The following is a 19,354-nucleotide window of genomic DNA, read 5'->3' on the forward strand; positions in this document are numbered from 1 at the left end:
TAGGTAAAATATTTTATAAGAAATTTCTATTTTGATTTTATGGTTATCTGCTGAATTTGCTGATGCTTGTAAATTACATGATGTAATTTATTAACATTTCATCATATTATATAGCCTATATAGCCATTGAGAGGGACATCCCAGTGGATCACAGTGTTGTTTGAATTAGTTTACATAAGATATATATATATATATATATATATATATATATATATATATATATATATACACACACACACACACACACACACACACACATATATATATATATATATATACATACACACATAAGATATTTACATACCCTCTATATATATTATCTGTATAAAAGTTATTAATACTAATTAAATATAAAATAAGAATATTATTGTGTTATTTTTTTGGTGGTGGAGGGGTTGGGGGGGGGGGGTGCCCTTTTTTCAGTTTCAGCACATGCCCCTCAAAAGGTCTGTGCACGGCTCTGGTGCCACCGGCATTTCAGCTGCCAAATCGCCCGCTCTACAAGTGCGAGAATGGGCATCATTGTATCTCCGCTCTTGGTCAGTTTTTGGGTTGTTGAGGGGGGTTAACAGCCACGTCTTTAATGGATAACCGCGGTCTCCTGATATGCAGTTAAATAATTACGCTCAATAAAATAAAATAAAGTAAAACTTAGCTGTTTCCGATTCACGTATCCAAATTGTTCTTCAGATGGCGCCTTTATAGCAATGTCCGTGCAGTCGATCGCTTGCGCTTACATTAGGAAAACCGGTGATCGCTGCAAATTGCGCTTTGTTTGGCTGGTCAACTGCATGGTATGGAAATCTTATATACCTGCTAGACATGCGGATGATCCCGTCCCATACAGCTGGCATTGCACGGCTCAAAGACGACTGGCTTAACCCCGAGCGATCTGCCAGTTCCCTTTGGAAAGAACAATTTGCCAGGAAACCAAGCGTTATCAGCACCTGTAAGGGAACGGGTAATGTGTGGCCCCTCGCTGTCTCCAAATTTGGACCCAACTCAGGAAAGAGCTTCAAGAGGATAGCTCTTGGAAATCTGAAACGGCTTATAAGTCATCATCGTGGGCCAGAAAATCACTGTGATCCCTAAACGTTCCCTTCGGATTCGGCCATTGATGTATAAGGACAACATTGCCATAGACCAAGGGTTGTATACATTTGCAAATGCTTTTATATGTTCTAAATCACATAATTGGTAGAAAAATATTGTCTCAATTAACCCATTTTATAAATTATAAATTAATAGCAATGTTTTTCACATGTGTTGGTGCGATACTTTGTAGTGTGCAATTTAAAATATTTGCCTCTAGGAGTCGCCAAGGGAAATAAAACAAACACACGCACAAAAAAATACACGTACGCCAGACATGGAGTTGGCGTGGATCAACGCACATTCTCACGTTAATTTCATCGTTAGTAAATCCAAACGTGAGCGTGAAATCTGGTGTACGCAAAGTTTTTGTGCGTACGCAGCGTTGATACATGAGGCCCCTGGAGATTCATCTGCTCTCAGAAACGAGCCCATCATCATCTCATATCATGGAGAACATCATATTAGAAATGTCTCAGGAATGGATGCAGGATCATGAGAATCACACTGTTCATGTCTGTTGATTTCCACAGTCACATTGATCTACATCATTTCCAGGACCAGAAACGACTTCCTACAATGTAAGTCAGTAAGAAAAACTCACTGAGTGTGTTCATGTTCTTCTGTAGAAGGTGAAAGAAGAGTTTTCTAATTGCTGATGTAAATGATGATTTGCTCAGGATATCTGCTCATCTGTACTGAGACACTGATGATACACTGAACATGAAGAGTTCAGCTACATGAAAAGATCAAACAGATTCATAATTCCTGATTCTGATATGTTTTATCTCCATCAGAATTTCATCGGCTCACTCTGGATCCGAACACAGTGAATAAATGGCTGCGTCTGTCTGCCTGGGTTTGGGTTTAATCGTGGATTGTTTCTTGCTTATTCTGGAGCATTCGTGAAACTGTGCTGATGATTCAGAATAGATTTGTGCTTTGACCTGTATGACCTATATACTTAGTTTTATTTTAGAGCTGGATTATTTAAATGAATTTGGGGACCAAGGTTTGGGGGGGCTGTCCCGATCTTTTTTCTTGGGTGCCTTTAAAAATTAGAAATTAAATTAAAATGCATTTTCAATAGTTAAATTAACTAATATTACCACTGCAATGTCTAATTGCTAATTAATCACATTTTGCTGTTGTGATTAATTGCTTATTAATATTTATATTGTCATGATTTCACATTGAACCTCCAAATTAATGTAGAAACAACATTAAAGATGTTATTCAGTGCTGTGAAAAAGTCCTGTTTTTTTCATGTGTCACAATTGAATGATTCAGATCATTAAACAAATGTTAACATTACACAAAGAAAATACAAAATACAGTTTTGAAATAATTTCATTTATTATGGAGAAAAAGCTGTCCAAACCTGCCTGGCCCTACGTGAAAAAGTAATTGCCCCCTAAACTTAATAACAGGTTGTGCCACCCTTTGCTGCAACAACTGCAATTAAGCTTTTGCAATAAATGGCAATGAGTCTTTCACATCACTGTAGAAGAGATTTTGGCCCACTCTTCTTTACAGAATTGTTTTAATATAGCCACATTGAGCTTGAGGTCACAAACTGTTGGATGGACATTCTTTGTCAGGATTTTCTGATAAAGTGCAGAATTTATGGTTCCATCAATTATGGCAATTCACCCAGACCATCACACTACCACCACTATGCTGGACCACATGTATGACGTTCTTTTTATGAAATGCTGTGTTGGTTTTACACCAAATGTAACAGGATGCACACTTTCCAAAAGTTAAACTTTAGTCTCATCAATCCACAGAATATTTGCACAAAAGTCTTGGGGATAATCAAGATTTTTTTTTTTTTTTTTTTTTTTGGCAAATGTGAGATGAACCTTTGTGTTCTTTTTGATCAGCAGTGGCTTTTGCCTTGGATTCCATTTTTGCCAAGTCTCTTTCTTATTGCTGAATCATGAACACTGAGTTTAATTGCGGCAAGTCACTTTCCAGAACATTTTCATTCACCGTTCCTGCCTGTTGGAATAATCTTCCCACCCCTATCTGGAATGCAGACTCCTTGACAGTTTTCAAGCGGCTGCTGAAAACCCATCTCTTTTGACACTATTTGACTCACACAAAAAAAAAAAATATTATAAATTTAAATTCTTTCTTATTCTTCACTTTCTAGCCTGTACTCATCTAACAATACCTGATATTTGGTATTAGGAGCACTTCTATGTCGATCTACCTCTTTAGGATGACTCACTTGTTGTATTCCCCAATTGTTAGTCAATTTGGATAAAAGCATCTGCTAAATGTATAAATGTAAATGTAAAAGTGGGCCTGCAGTTCTTCAGGTGTTCTTTGTTCTTTTATGACCTCCTAGATGAGTTGTCGTTTCTACCCCTGAGAAATTCACCCCTGTCCTTGTTGTCCATTTGTAGATCATGGCTCTTACGGTGGTTCGCTAGAGTCCCAAAGCCTTAGAAATGGCTTTGTAACCCTTTCCAGACTGACACATCAACTACTTTGTTTCTCATCTGTTCTTGAATTTCTTTAGATCGCAGTATGACGTGTTGCTTTTTGAGATCTTTCAGCGTGCTTCACTTTGTCAGACAGGTTCTTTTTAAACTATTTCTTGATTGAGCAGGTCTGTGGTTATTGTGGTTCTTTTGTTCTATGATTTCCATCAATGACAGACTTTAGCAGGTTTCACTTTAAAAGCTGACTTACTTGATGCAGATCTGATGCACGTCAGTTTTCACAAAATTCTTTACAGTCAGTTAGGACTTTATAATTCAATGAATTTCTGTAACAGAAATAATAATGTCTGAATAAATGTGTGTAATAAATCCTCATTTAGACAGTAAAGATCAGCGGGTGTGTCCATGCTCCATCTGCACAACCTGATTTTACCAAGTGCGACGTGTTCCTGGATCAACATCTTTGTTGACGTTGGAACAACATTGTGATTAACCAATCAGATTTGAAAAACCAGTTTCATAGTTTTTGTAAAGTTTAGGCTTACATTCAGTGTTTGGTACTTGTATATCAGTGTCATTCATCTATCATATCCTCTGTTAATTTTCCTTAGGACAAAACATGACCCATTATAATGCAAAAACATGTTCAGTTTTAAGATTTTTTAATAAAGATATATTTAAGATGTAGCTAATTTTTGTTGTACTAATTTTGACATTAAGACCAGCTTAAACAATAACACATGATCCTATTTGTAGTGGCACTCTTTTTTCCGTTGCCTTTTTCTCGATCAAATGTTTTAGATATAATCATAAATTATATGTCATTTGAAAACTTAGAAGCTCAAGAATTATCCTGGTGGCTGTCTCCTCCCCCTTAGCAACAATGTCAAGTGTCATATTACAAAATGCATTATGGTCTTTTAGAATCACAACTTTTTACAATCTTGACAAAAATGTCATTAAAAAGGTCTGAGTCTCAGGATTCGATATTTGGTGGTTATTTTGTAATAGAATGAAAAATGTCAGAAAAAAATTTACATTTGTGACAGAAAAATACATTTAAAAAAAATTGTAAACAATTATATATATGGCGTTTGCGTTTGGTTGGCACCCGGTGGCTGTTTGTGGTATAACGCCCAAAACAAAATTTTACAGGAACCTCTTTTTCTTTTCTTTTTTCCATGAACCTCAAACTTATTTAAGCTTCAATTTGATTTCAAATTTAGGATAAAACCTGTTATGTAACACGTGTATTTTATATAAAATATAATAAAAACTGTACTGTGTATTTTCTTTACAGTAAATTTGAACTTCTATTTTGTTGATACTTTGTTTTGTTTTTAAATTCCACTTCTGCAATAATCTGCTGATTGTCTTCTTTAAAAAGAGACCAACCTTAGATTAATATTCAAGTGCTCATGAATTACAAGAAGTTTGGATAGTGCACATTCATGCCTTTTAAAAAAAAATGGGGGGTGACAGTTAAGCGGTAAATAGGGGTAGAATAATGCAGAGAATGCCGAGAGGGACAACCACCCTCCTTGATGTTCGGGAACCGGGAATAGGAGAAGCTGGGGTCGGTTTTGGCGGCCAAAGTAGATTTGGAGGATGAGAAAGTTCCTCACTGAAGGTAAATAGCCGGAGTTTGTCAGGGTGGAACATATTTCACTGAGTAGGACGGGGCCGTATGCTGGAAGAATTGACGCTGAGGCAGTGCAGCGACTGCTGCTTGTATACAATCATAGTGATGATTGACAGGACTAAAATATTAGGCTACTCCCAAACCTTCATTTAGAACTTCATTTATTAAACGGCTATCATAAACTATGCAAATGCATCAGTCCTTCCGGCGCACTCACTGTCAGAATTCACTTGTTTTCATTCACTCCTTCAACTGGACTATATTAGTGGACTAATGTAGGGAATAGTGGATGAGGGTATGGGGGGCGATTTCGAACACAGCACAGCAGTCACTTTTTTGCAGAGTTTAGTTTGATCTCTAATTAATGCACCTTAATCAACTAGTCAAGGTCTTTGCGTAGGGGTCAGTGGTGGCCTAATAGTTAGAGTAATGGCATAAAATGTAGGTGGGGGGAGTGAATGAACATTCTCTTCCACCTTCAATAGTCAGGTGTGTTATAACTAACCTCTACAGAAGCTTTACAGACTCACAGACATGCCTGTTTGACACACATCACTCAAACACATAAACAGGAAACAGGAAACTTTTGAGTTCAGAAAAAAAAGAAACTGAGGTGTGGTTGAGCTGTTGTGTGTTTGAGTCTCTGTATTCATGCAGTAAAATGGCAGAAGCCAAATTTTCTCAGGATGAGTTCTTGTGTCCAGTTTGTCTGGATCTCCTGAAGGATCCAGTGAGTATCCAGTGTGGACACAGTTACTGTAAGAGCTGTATTTCAGGCCACTGGGATCAGGAGGATCAGAAGAGAGTCTACAGCTGCCCTCAGTGCAGACAGACCTTCAGTCCAAGACCTGCTTTAGCTACAAACACCATGCTGGCTGAAGTGGTGGAGAAACTGATGAAGAGGAAACATCCTACTGGAAGAAAATACAAAGCCATCAAGTCCTGTCTAATGTGTCTGAACTCTTACTGTCAGAATCACCTTGAACAACATGAGAGTTGGTTTAAAGGAAAGAAAGACAAAGTGACTGATGCCACTGGACGACTGCAGGAGATGATCTGCCAGAAACATGAGAAGATCCTTGAGCTTTTCTCTCGCACTGACCAGAAATCTATATGTGTGCTGTGTACGATGGATGAACATAAAAACCACGACACTGTATCAGCTGCAGCACAGAGGACAGAGAAACAGGTATTTAAAACTAGATACTGTCTGTTTATATCTGCACCCATAATACCAGCTTACAGCATTCACACTGCACAAGCCAGCGGAAATGAACAGCAGCTGCAAAAAGAGTTGCACTGTTTGCTGAAAATACACCGGAAACCTTTATCAGTGCAGTCTTTGATAAAATAGACTTTGATTAAACAACATAAAATAATGGAGTTAACTATTCACCTGTTCTTTGACAAAATATATGCTTTAATCAGTCAAGATACAAGCTCATTTACACAGCAGAAACACAGAGTCTGTAAGTCTGTGTAAGTTTGACTTTTATAATACTTTCACTTGCAGTGTGAAACAGGCTTTAATCTTCATGAAAATTCATGTACAATGGTGGCAAATGATCAGTCATCCATTCTGAAGTTTTAATCTACAGCCATTAGTTATCAGCTCCACTTTTACTGGATTCATCTGTTCTGATGATGATTTAGTGTCAGTAATTTTCTGAGACATTCACTATCATCTGTTTTTCCTGCAGAAGCAGCTGAAGGAGACACAGAAGACGTTCCAGCAGAGAATCCAGCAGAGAGAGAAAGATGTTCAGCAGCTGAGAGAGACTGTGGAGTCTCATAAGGTGAGTCTGGAGAAGAAGAGAAGTTTGTCTCAGTCTCAGTTCAGACTCTCTTGTCTCTTTCAGTCCCACTGAAGCCTGAATCACTGTGTGTCCTAACAGCGCTCTGCACAGACAGCAGTGGAGGACAGTGAGAGGATCTTTACTGAGCTCATCCGCTCCATTGAGAGAAGCCGCTCTGAGCTGATACGACTGATCAGAGATCAGGAAAAGCAAGCAGTGAGTCGAGCTGAAGGACGACTGAAGCGACTGGAGCAGGAGATCAATGATCTGAGGAGGAGAGACGCTGAGCTGGAGATGCTTTCACACACACAGGATCACATCCAGTTCCTGCAGGTAACACAGATCTAGAAGAACAGGATCATAGTGGACTTGAGCCAGATCCTGCTGTGACACCAGACTCACAGACAAACATTTCAAGAGTGTCTTATAATATAATCATCAGTCAGACTCTCATCTTATATTGTCTTCTTTTGAAAGAGACGTCACTTACATATGGCTTTCACAAAAACTGAACACAGAATTATAAACATGACATTTAATTGCTTGTGCAACCGCATCTCTCATACTCGTTTCAGAAACCAAGAGGTTAAAATAACAATAGAAGTGTAGGTTATGAATTAATAATTGGGATCATTTGGAAATCGCATACAGTTTTAGTGTGTCAAATACTAGAATCTGTGGCTCTAATCTGATTTAATGAATGAGAGAAGAATGAAGCTGATGCTGTTAAAGTGTTGGATTGAAGTGAGTTACTAAAGATCAGTCAAATCTGATGTTGGTGCAGGTTATTGGGTGAAGTGTGGAGCTGATGAGTTATGATTTATGTTTTATGTAGAGTTTGCAGTCTCTCTCAGCACCTCCTGAACCTACAGACAGAAATGACAATCCCTTCATTACTCTCGTCTCTTTTGATGACCTGAGAGAATCAGTCTGTCAGCTGAGAGACAAACTGGAGGATTTCTGCAAAGAGGAGCTCAAGAAGATCTCAGACAGAGGTAAAGTCCTGGAGATTCATCTGCTCTCAGAAACGAGTCCATCATCATCTCATATCATGGAGAACATCATATTAGAAATGTCTTAGGAATGGATGCAGGATCATGAGAATCACACTGTTCATGTCTGTTGATTTCCACAGTCACATTCACCAACATTGTTCCCAGGACCAGGAACGACTTCCTACAATGTAAGTCAGTAAGAAAACAAGCAGAAAAACTCACTGAGAGTGTTCATGTTCTTCTGTAGAAGCTGAAAGAAGAGTTTTCTAATTGCTGATGTAAATGATGATTTGCACAGGATATCTGCTCATCTGTACTGAGACACTGATGATACACTGAACATGAAGAGTTCAGCTACATGAAAAGATCAAACAGATTCATAATTCCTGATTCTGATGTGTTTTATCTCCATCAGATTCCCATCAGCTCACTCTGGATCCGAACACAGTGAATAAATGGCTGCGTCTGTCTGAGAGCAACAGAGTGATTACATACACTAGCAAAAAGAAGCGGTATCCTGATCATCCAGACAGATTTAATGAGTATCCTCAGGTGTTGTGTAGAGAGAGTGTGTGTGGACGCTGTTACTGGGAGCTGGAGTGCAGTGGGCTTGTTCGTATATCAGTGGCATATAAGAGCATCAACAGGAAGGGACGGGGTAATGAGTGTGTGTTTGGATATAATGATCAGTCCTGGAGTTTGTTCTGGTCTCCTGACAGTTGCTCATTCATACACAATAACATAAAGATTGTTCTCCCTGTGAAGTCCATCAGCAGTAGAATAGGAGTGTTTGTGGATCACAGTGCAGGAACTCTGTCCTTCTACAGCGTCTCTGACACAATGAGCCTCATCCACACAGTCCAGACCACATTCACTCAGCCGCTTTATCCTGGGTTTATTGTTGGTTCTGGATCATCAGTGAAACTGTGTAAATGAATCAGACTAGATTGATGAGAGATTCTACCAATAATGCTTTGAGCTGCATGATGTATCAGTAACAGTGAGATGTTATAGAGTCTCTTCTTTTCTTTTCCTTTTTGTTATCATACCTTTAATTAATTGTTAACCATGGAATTTGTTTTTTAGGTAGATTTTTAAGTTTGTGGCTACCCGTAAAACTTACAGTTTTAAATATTTTATGTTTTTAATTGTTACATAATCTGTTTTATACTCGTTATCTATCTGCACTGGTCTATCTTACTGTTGTTGCATCCACAAAAATCAGCCAGGCCACTTAGGTCGGGACATTTAAGAATGCTATTCACTGCTAGGTGGTGATCGAGCTTTTGCTATTGCTGGCTCAACACTCTGGAACCTTTCTGTGGCCATCCGAACAGCACCTTCTCTGTCTGTTTTTAAATCTATGCCTAAATCTTATCTATTCAAACAAATTATGGTGGATTAAGAGCTATTTGTAACAGTTTTATCACATTGTTTTGTAAACATTTACAGTTTTAAATATCTGATTTATGTCTTAACCTTCTGTACAGCACGTTGGTCAACCGGTGGTTGTTTTTAAATGTGCTTTTAAAAATAAACAAAATTAATGAAATGTTACAACTTTTTGTTAATTCATTCTATACAGTAGATCAGTGTTTAAAATGTAGCCTTTGTGCTGGATTGTCATTTCCTGCTTGACTTATACTTCACAACAACACAACCTTGTTTCTGCAAAGACGTTCAGCATGTTTTCTACAAACATCGTCTAATGTCTAACATGAAATGGATTTGTAAAAACCTGATTTAATGTGATTTCTTTCTTTTTATTTTTTTGACATACACGTTTGCTAAACATGATAGGACAGCCATTTGTAGTGGTGTCCAAACCATAGTGGATGTTATTGAGTGCACTCGTTCAATCCCATAATGCACCACAATAACAAGTGTACAACCGATGTACACTCAACAGCTAGAGAACACCCATAATGCACTTTGAGGGTTGTGCTGAATGAATTCCCACATCTTGCCAGAAGATGCCGCCTGCAGCTGAATCATCTATCCAACTATTTTCCACTGGTTCACTGTGCGTACAGCCTAATATCATACAGATATACATTTATTTTTTAAAAAGATTATTAAACAGTTCAATGCAAGTTTCCATGACAAGAATTCAAAACAAATCTTATCACTACTACTGGAGCTCACAGTTAGTGAAGTTTTCTAATGATTATTAAAAAGCAAGCAAAAAATCTTAAAAGCATAAGCTCTTCCGGTGCATGCAGTGTCCAAATTCACTTGATTTCATTTACTCCTTCAACTGGACTATATTAGTGGACTAATGTATAGAACAGTGAATGAGGGTATGGGGGCGATTTCGAACACAGCACAGAAGTCTCACTTTTCTGCAGAGTTAAGTTTGATCTCTAATTAATGCACTTTAATCAACTAGTCAAGGTCTTTGTGTAGGGGCAGTAGTGGCCTAATAGTTAGACAGTCTGCCTTGTAACCTGAAGGTTGTGGGTCCGAGTCTCCGTAGTGGCAAAAAAGTGTAGGAGGGTGGAGTGAATGTACAACACTATCTTCCACCTTCAGTATCCACAATTGAGGTTCTGTTGAGTAAGGCAATGGACAAACATCCAGTACGTCCTTGAGATGAGAGATGCCTACATGGTGTTCTGGACCCTGCTGGGAATATTCCATTTTACTGTTCTACCATTCGGGCTACATGGGGCACCCGCAGTGTTTCAACATCTGATGGACCAAGTCCTCAGAGGCTGTGAAGAATGGTCAGCCGCTTATCTGGATGACGTTGTCATATACAGTTCGACTTGGGAAGATCATCTTCTGGAGAAGAAGAAGACCATTTTCTGGAGGGCGGGGCTTGGACTATAAAAGAGAGCCCCAAACCAGTATGCCTTTGTCAGTTTACCTAGCGAGCAAGCGTGCAACTGTGTGTATATATTTATCTGTTTGTTTAGGGGTTTTTTTGTACAGTGTTTATTTGTACAGTCGTTTTCCTACTGGGACTGTTGCACCTCTTAAGTACTGTAAATAAATCATCACTTTTCACTTAACATCTCTGTGCGAGTTTTGCCATCATATTTTACATTTTGTCATCTTTTTGTTGAACCCTTTTTCCTGACATCGGGCCTACGGAGATCCATGGCCCACACTTGGCCTATGCATCGTTATCACTGTTTACTTCAATAACAGTCAGGTGTGTTAAAACTAACCTCTACAGGAGCTTTACAGACTCACAGACACAGCCTGTTTCACACACATCACTCAAACACAGAACCAGGAAGCAAGTGAGTTCAGGGAAAGAGAAACTGAAGTGTAGTTGAGCTGTTGTGTGTTTGGGGATCAGGAGGATCAGTTGAGAGTCTACAGCTGCCCTCAGTGCAGACAGACCTTCAGTCCAACACCTGCTTTAGCTACAAACACCATGCTGACTGAAGTGGTGGAGACACTGAAGAAGAGGAAACATCCTGCTGACTATGATGCTGGAACTGGAGATGTGGAGTGTGACGTCTGTACTGGAAAAAAATACAAAGCCGTCTGATTTGTCTGAACTCTTACTGTCAGAATCACCTTGAACAACATGAGAGTTGGTTTAAAGGAAAGAGACACAATTTGACTGATGCCACTAGACGACTGCAGGAGATGATCTGCCAGAAACATAAGAAGATCCTTGAGGTTTTCTTTCGCACTGATCAGAAATGTATGTGTGTGCTGTGTAAATGGATGAACATAAAAAACACGACACTGTATCAGCTGCAGCACAGAGGACATAGAAACGGGTATTTAAAACTAGCGATCAAGTTAATACTCCAATGATCTGTTTATTTTCTGTTTAAAGCTGCAGAATAATTACGCAAAATGCAGAAACACTGTCAGTCTGTATCAGTTTCACTGTCATGATAATTATGCTTGCATTGTGAAATCAGCCTTAATCTTACTACTTCTGGAGTTTAAACCTACAGCCATTAGTTATCAGCTCCACTTTTACTGGATTCACATGATGATTTAGTGTCAGTAGTTTTCTGTGACATTCACTATCATCTGTTTGTCCTGCAGAAGCAGCTGAAGGAGACGCAGGAGACGTTCCAGCAGAGAATCCAGCAGAGAGAGAAAGATGTTCAGCAGCTGAGAGAGGCTGTGGAGTCTCATAAGGTGAGTCTGGAGAAGAAGAGAAGTTTGTCTCAGTCTCAGTTCAGACTCTCTTGTCTCTTTCAGTCCCACTGAAGCCTGAATCACTGTGTGTCCTAACAGCGCTCTGCACAGACAGCAGTGGAGAACAGTGAGAGGATCTTTACTGAGCTCATCCGCTCCATTGAGAGAAGCCGCTCTGAGCTGATACGGCTGATCAGTGATCAGGAAAAGCAAGCAGTGATTCGAGCTGAAGGACGACTGGAGCAGGAAATCAATGATCTGAGAAGGAGAGACACACAAGGGTTAAAGGTGATTTTCTCAGTATTTTGATTTTTTTTTTTGGACGCAGAGAGGGATGACCACGATCCTTGCTGGTCGGGAACTGCGGTTAGAAGCTGGGGTTGGATCGTTGACCAAATGAGAGTCAGAGGATCGAGAAAGTTCCTCAGGGAAGGTAGATAGCTGGAGTTTGTTGGGGTGTTTCATGGAATAAGGCGTGCCGTATGCCAGAAGAATTGTTCCTGGGACGGTGCAGGGACTGCTGCTTATATACACTCGTAGACATCTTGAGTCAGGAGGTGCAAGAAAAGAAAAAAGAAAAAAAAAAACTTTTTCAGCTGTAAGCATTAAAACAATGCCCTACCGTATTGCAGCACATCAAAGCAGTCAGTTACAGCACTGACCTTTGCTGTCGGACAAGGTCCGGGCGGCCTGAGAGTCTTGGGCCAGGACCGGGCTAGGGCCTATATATGAGGCCCGTGCAGGGCTCTACAGTCAATATAGCGCAGTCAAGAATAAATTAAAGAGGTTGCCAAAGTTTACTAAACTGTGGACAAGATTTTGACTCTTGCTGCTGATTTAAATATGGCGATGCTTCCCGTTTTAAGTGTTAGTTGATGTCCTTTCATTTTTAACCAGAAACGTGCACACTGCTTTTCTGATTTTCACTGAAGTTTTCCCTGTCTTTTTCCCGTGTCACTTGAAATGTATCCGTTTTTAATTGATTGTAACTAGACAAGACACGTGAGGAAAAAATAAACGATCAGCTGGGGGACTATTCTGTCATAAATCACATACCATTCATTCCTGAACTTTCTACTGTTTGTTACTGGAAATTAAAAGGTTTACATACGCTTTTGGCCTGTGAACTAGATCTCGTTCAGGACGCACAATGTTTGTGGTAGACCGGCTTCAGAATTAAATCACTGAGGCTGCTCAATCACTGCTATTTTGAGAGTGAATCCAGCATAAATATGCAGATGATATTCCCAAAACATTGCAGCGTGTATGTGTCCGAAAAACTAAAGTTTCATACAAATTCTGAATGAATTATAGCCTGGAAAGTGCAAAGCGTGCTGCCTTTATTATCACTAAAAGCGTCACTAATCTTAGTTCATAGAGATCTCACAAAGTTCCGTTATAATCAATAAAACTCTCTAAACTACACAATGAATCTTTTATTTACATCGCATCTGCACTTAGTCATGAGCTGATTCACAAGCGTGCAAAACGACACTTGATAAAAACTTCGGTGCTTTTGGTGGTGAGTCAGTTGACTCTCTTTCACTTTCAATATCCACAATATCTCACTTGCTTCCGGGTGTGTGTTCACTTGGATGGGTTAAATTCAGAGAATAAATTATGAGTATGGGTGACCATACTTGGCCTATGCATGACTATCACTGTTTACTTCAATAACAGTCAGGTGTGTTGAAACTTACTTCTACAGGAGCTTTTCACACATTACTTGAACACAGAACCACGAAACAGAAAACACGTGCGCTCAGAGAAAGAGAAACTGAAGTGTGGTTGAGCTGTTGTGTGTTTGTGTCTCTGTATTCAAGCAGTAAAATGTCAGGAGCCAGCATTCATCAGGATGAGTTCATGTGTTCAGTTTGTCTGGATCTCCTGAAGGATCCAGTGACCATCCAGTGTGGACACAGTTACTGTAAGAGCTGTATTACAGAGCACTGGGATCAGGAGGATCAGATGAGAGACTACAGCTGCCCTCAGTGCAGACAGACCTTCAGTCCAAGACCTGCTTTAGCTACAAACACCATGCTGACTGAAGTGGTGGAGAAACTGATGAAGACCAAACTTGACGCTGACTGTGATGCTGGAGCTGGAGATGTGGAGTGTAACGTCTGTACTGAAAGAGAATACAAAGCCGTCAAGTCCTGTCTGATGTGTCTGAACTCTTACTGTCAGAATCACCTTGATCAACATGAGAGTTTGTTTAAAGGAAAGAGACACAATTTGACTGATGCCACTGGACGACTGCAGGAGATGATCTGCCAGAAACATGAGAAGATCCTTGAGGTTTTCTGTCGCACTGACCAGAAATGTATATGTGTGCTGTGTACGATGGATGAACATAAAAACCACGACACTGTATCAGCTGCAGCACAGAGGACAGAGAAACAGGTATTTAAAACTAGACACGAATGAAATATTGCTAACTCTCCCGGGCTCTAGACTCATTCTTCTCACTGGTAGCACTGGTGTGATTAACTTTCTCAGTTGGTCACACCAGCACATGAGTTTTAAAGATGAATTGATTCATTTCAGCCTGGAAAGCGCAAAGCGTGCTCCATTAATTATCACTAAAAGCATCACTAATCTTAGTTCATAGAGATCTCACAAAGTTCTGTTAAAATGAATAAAGCTCTCTGAACTACACAGTGAATCTTTTGTTTATATCTTGTCTGCACTTAGTCATGAGATGATTCACGAGCGCGCAAAACAGCACTTAATAAAAACCTATCCCTAACCATGACCAAATCCTATCTAAATGAATGGGGGAATCCTAAAATCTCGCAATTAAATTACATATGAATGTTGTTTGTTATGCTCAAAAAAGCATTTATAAAGCTTATTATTCAGGCAAGATCAGCCAATCTTATGACTGCACATTGTAGTTTCTCCCATTCATAAATATAGGAGTGAACCGTCTTTGTATTTCTATAGTCTTTGTCTATATGCAACAACCAAATCAACGCCTGTAAAAGCAACACAGTTTAACCGAAGACAAACTGGTCCATGCATGCAGAAATCCATGCCTACGCACCTGTGTATTTAACTGCACTAGTATTTCAGTGTTTCCCCTAGGTTTCCAGTTTTTTTTGGGGGGGGGGGGGATTTTTCATTTAATTTATTTCAGTTGAAAAATAAGTTCAAAACTCTCTATTTTAACATTTTGTACAAGACTACTATTGTTTTGTTACATGTTAAACCATTCTTTTATTTTGACAGGTTGCTGTGAAGTTTCTGTGTGTCCAGTATGATAGGATGCTAGTTTTCTCAAATGAAACGGTAAAAGTGACACTCACAGCAGCTTTGGAGATTGAGTTTATCTGTTCATGTGAGATGCAAATGCCAAAAATTAGCGGGAGCGTCACGCGCACTTCAGTATGCGTGTAGTAAAAAAAAAAAAAAACGCGTCTCCGCCATTCATACACACAGAGGCAAACGGAACATGCAGAATTCATATTAAAACGGTCTTTTTGCATTTCAGTTTTCACAGACGCTAGTCCATATCGCGATTTGAGTGACAGACCAACTTTTGATTTATTAATCCAAAAATCGACGAATTCCGTGACGTTTCGCACTATAGTAAATTCCGTTTTTATGAATGGAGTCCGTGATCCTGTCCGTGTTTTCGCGGAGGAGACATTGTAAACGCGCGACCATGTAGAGACAGAAATGACATGCCTTTGTGTAAATAAGATAAATAACATAAGGCATTTTAGTTTTTTAATAAAAGATCAATGTATAGACCTGTTCTTTAGGAAAGATAACCTTAAATGACTTCTATTGTGATCTGGCGCTATATCGAAAATAAAATGAACTTGACGTTCAAGTGGGGCGGGGGTGCCCCTAAGATAATGGTAGGGGAAACACTGGATTTAGTATTTAATTCAGCTCTACATTTACTGGATTCATCTGTTCACATGTTGATGTAGTGCCAATAGTTTTCTTTTGTCCTGCAGAAGCAGCTGAAGGAGATGCAGAAGACGTTCCAGCAGAGAATCCAGCAGAGAGAGAAAGATGTTCAGCAGCTGAGAGAGGCTGTGGAGTCTCATAAGGTGAGTCTGGAGAAGAAGAGAAGTTTGTCTCAGTCTCAGTTCAGACTCTCTTGTCTCTTTCAGTCCCACTGAAGCCTGAATCACTGTGTGTCCTAACAGCGCTCTGCACAGACAGCAGTGGAGGACAGTGAGAGGATCTTTACTGAGCTCATCCGCTCCATTGAGAGAAGCCGCTCTGAGCTGATACGGCTGATCAGAGATCAGGAAAAGCAAGCGGTGAGTCGAGCTGAAGGACGACTGGAGCGACTGGAGCAGGAGATCAATGATCTGAGGAGGAGAGACGCTGAGCTGGAGCAGCTTTCACACACACAGGATCACATCCAGTTCCTGCAGGTAACAGAGATCTAGAAGAACAGGATCATAGTGGACTTGAGCCAGATCCTGCTGTGACAATCATCAGTCAGAATCTCATCAAAAGACGTTGCTTACAAATAGCTTTCAGCTCTGGAAATCTCTTAGGAATCTTTCTCTCAGCTCTTTCTTCTAGAAAGCTGTCAAATACCCCTAGCACCAACAAAAGTTCAAAACTTTACTCGCATTTCAACTTTTTACCACATTTTTTCTTCTCATTCATTACATCACTGATCTGATTCGGAGTAACGTTCATCAGAGTTGGATCAGGTAATCCTAAAACCTGATAAAAATTATTTTATTTGCCTGTAATACATTGAAGAATTTTATCATGAAGATCCCAAAATAGGAAGTGAAGCTGGGATCACTTGGAAATCACAAATAGTTCACATAGTTACTAGTCTCAAATACTAGAACCTATAGCTCTGATGTGATTTAATTAAAGTCATGAACTGCCTTTGTTTTTTTTATTTTGTACTGTTCTCTGAGGTTAATAATGCTATCAAGATTTTTAAATATAAAAAAAAAACATCATAATTTAGAAGAAATACGCTATTTTCTGTCCAGAAGTAAACACCCACTGCTGTGATTGACTAACAGTTGTGTATTTTTGACAGCGTACATTCCCCATAAATGGATGCTGCTTGATTTAGGTCAAAAACACATAAATACTCAGTACATATCAAATGATCTGTTAGAGACAAAGCAATAGTGACATCTAAAAAAAATTGCAACATTACTGTCGAATCCTGCATCGAATTGTGCTTGTAAAGGAATCCACAGGAGAATGAAGTTAACAAAGGACCAAATTCTTTCTGACGCTGTCTTGAACTTTATTAAAAATAAAGTTTATTTACTCTTCCCTAACGCTGGGATCCGAAGGAAGGCAATGCAAAGATTCTTCCACAACTTGGCACTGCACAGTTGTATTCGGAGCGATCTCTGTTGTATTGTTTGGTATTGGTTTGGTTTATCATAGACTTGCGTTTGGTGGGCGGAGCTACACAGGCAGTGATGTAGAAGCAGGCGTTGATCATCTTCTGCGGAGGCAGTGTTTAGCTACACTACTATATCATTAGAGTGGCACATTCCACAACCTGTCCTGTAACTTACAGGATATTTTTATAGTATAAAGACCTCTTATATGATGACATTTTGAAAGTGCTGGATAGAGGTGAGATACTAAAGATCAGTCAAGTCAACAAGAGCTGCTCAAATCTGATGTTGGGTGAAGTGTGGAGCTGATGAGTTTTGATTTCTGTTTTCTGTAGAGTGTTCAGTCTCTCTCAGCACCTCCTGAATCCACAGACGGAAATGACGATCCCATAATTTCTCTCTTCTCTTCTGATGGCCTGAGAGAATCTGTCCGTCAGCTGAGAGACAAACTGGAGGATTTCTGCAAAGAGCAGCTCAAGAAGATCTCAGACAGAGGTAAAGTCCTGAATATTCATCATATTAGAAATGTCTTAGGAATGGATGCAGGATCATGAGAATCACACTGTTCATGTCTGTTGATTTCCACAGTCATATTCACCAACATTGTTCCCAAGACCAGGAACGACTTCCTACAATGTAAGTCAGTAAGAAAACAAGCAGAAAAACTCACTGAGTGTGTTCATGTTCTTCCTGTAGAAGGTGAAAGAAGAGTTTTCTAATTGATGATGTAAATGATGATTTGCACAGGATATCTGCTCATCTGTACTGAGACACTGATGATACACTGAACATGAAGAGTTCAGCTACATGAAAAGATCAAACAGATTCATAATTCCTGATTCTGATGTGTTTTATCTCAATCAGATTCCCATCGGCTCACTCTGGATCTGAACACAGTGAATAAACGCCTCCGTCTGTCTGAGAACAACAGAGTGATTAGTTACACTGACACAGTTCAGCCGTATCCTTATCATCCAGACAGATTTGATGTGCCTCAGGTGTTGTGTAGAGAGAGTGTGTGTGGACGCTGTTACTGGGAGATTGAGTGCAGTGAAGATGATTATGATGGTGTGTATATATCAGTGTCATATAAGAGCATCAGCAGAAAGGGACGGGGTGATGAGTGTCGGTTTGGAAATAATGATCAGTCCTGGAGTTTGTTCTGCACTCCTGACAGTTACTCATTTAGACACAATAACATATGGACTCATCTTCCTGTGAAGCCCATCATCAGTAGAATAGGAGTGTTTGTGGATCACAGTGCAGGAACTCTGTCCTTCTACAGCGTCTCTGACACAATGAGCCTCATCCACACAGTCCAGACCACATTCACTCAGTCGCTCTATCCTGGGTTTTTTATTGGTTCTGAATCATCAGTGAAACTGTGTTGATGAATCAGAATAGATTAATGAGAGTGTTGACTAAAATCAGTTGTTTAGTTTTTAATGTAGTGTCACATTAATCATTCATATTATTACTATCAAAATGATCTTTCAGTTCAAATGATTACACACAATCAGTAAATCATTCTCATTATTAATGTTATAGGGTTCCAGCCCTGTCCAGCATTTAGTTTTTTTTGTATTCCACTGCTGCAAGTCATACACTTAATTGTTAACGATGGAATTTGTTTTTGTTTTAAGTAGCTTTTTAGGTTTGTGGCTGCCCGTAAAATTAAACATTAGAAATATTGATTTTAGTTTTTTAATCATTACATAATCTGTCTCATAGTAATCTATCTGCACTGGTCTATCTCACTGTTGCTGCATCCACACAAATCAGCCAGGCCGTTTAGTTTGGGACATTTAAGAATGCTATCCATTCCTAGGTCCCGACTGAAGCATTGTGGTGATCGATTGCTGCCTCAAAACTCTGGAACCTTCCTGTGGCCATCTGAACCACGTAGATGTCT

At 39.5% G+C, this 19,354-nt stretch overlaps 3 protein-coding genes and 1 pseudogene across 3 annotated transcripts in view; 3 read left to right on the top strand and 1 right to left on the bottom strand.

The window, feature by feature from the left end:
• The window catches only part of LOC141342451 (uncharacterized), a 50,106-nt gene that overhangs the window by 14,950 nt on the left and 15,802 nt on the right, over nt 1-19,354 (bottom strand). The gene's annotated exons all lie outside the window — the stretch shown is intronic.
• LOC141343302 (tripartite motif-containing protein 16-like) lies at nt 5,849-9,457 on the top strand. The gene is made up of 6 exons (XM_073847897.1): nt 5,849-6,376; nt 6,888-6,983; nt 7,083-7,316; nt 7,819-7,978; nt 8,119-8,166; nt 8,394-9,457. Exons 1-6 carry the CDS (start codon nt 5,849-5,851, stop codon nt 8,912-8,914), a joined length of 1,587 nt encoding a protein of 528 aa, XP_073703998.1. The 3' UTR covers nt 8,915-9,457.
• Nucleotides 10,571-13,883, top strand: LOC141342101 (uncharacterized; annotated as a pseudogene).
• On the top strand, nt 13,922-18,833 carry LOC141342401 (E3 ubiquitin/ISG15 ligase TRIM25-like). Its single transcript, XM_073846847.1, has 6 exons — nt 13,922-14,494; nt 16,060-16,155; nt 16,255-16,488; nt 17,778-17,937; nt 18,031-18,078; nt 18,307-18,833. Exons 1-6 carry the CDS (start codon nt 13,922-13,924, stop codon nt 18,831-18,833), a joined length of 1,638 nt encoding a protein of 545 aa, XP_073702948.1.

Source organism: Garra rufa, chromosome 9, assembly GCF_049309525.1.
Source record: "Garra rufa chromosome 9, GarRuf1.0, whole genome shotgun sequence".
NCBI lineage: Eukaryota > Metazoa > Chordata > Actinopteri > Cypriniformes > Cyprinidae > Garra > Garra rufa.

Bases quoted from the DNA above. Each gene is read 5' to 3' on its own strand.
- LOC141343302 (XM_073847897.1), top strand. From the start codon at position 5,849: ATGGCAGAAGCCAAATTTTCTCAGGATGAGTTCTTGTGTCCAGTTTGT. The intron at 6,377-6,887 runs GTATTTAAAACT...TTTTTCCTGCAG, and splicing joins CACAGAGGACAGAGAAACAG to AAGCAGCTGAAGGAGACACA. The intron at 8,167-8,393 runs GTAAGTCAGTAA...TATCTCCATCAG, and splicing joins CAGGAACGACTTCCTACAAT to ATTCCCATCAGCTCACTCTG.
- LOC141342401 (XM_073846847.1), top strand. From the start codon at position 13,922: ATGTCAGGAGCCAGCATTCATCAGGATGAGTTCATGTGTTCAGTTTGT. The intron at 16,489-17,777 runs GTAACAGAGATC...TGTTTTCTGTAG, and splicing joins ATCACATCCAGTTCCTGCAG to AGTGTTCAGTCTCTCTCAGC. The intron at 18,079-18,306 runs GTAAGTCAGTAA...TATCTCAATCAG, and splicing joins CAGGAACGACTTCCTACAAT to ATTCCCATCGGCTCACTCTG.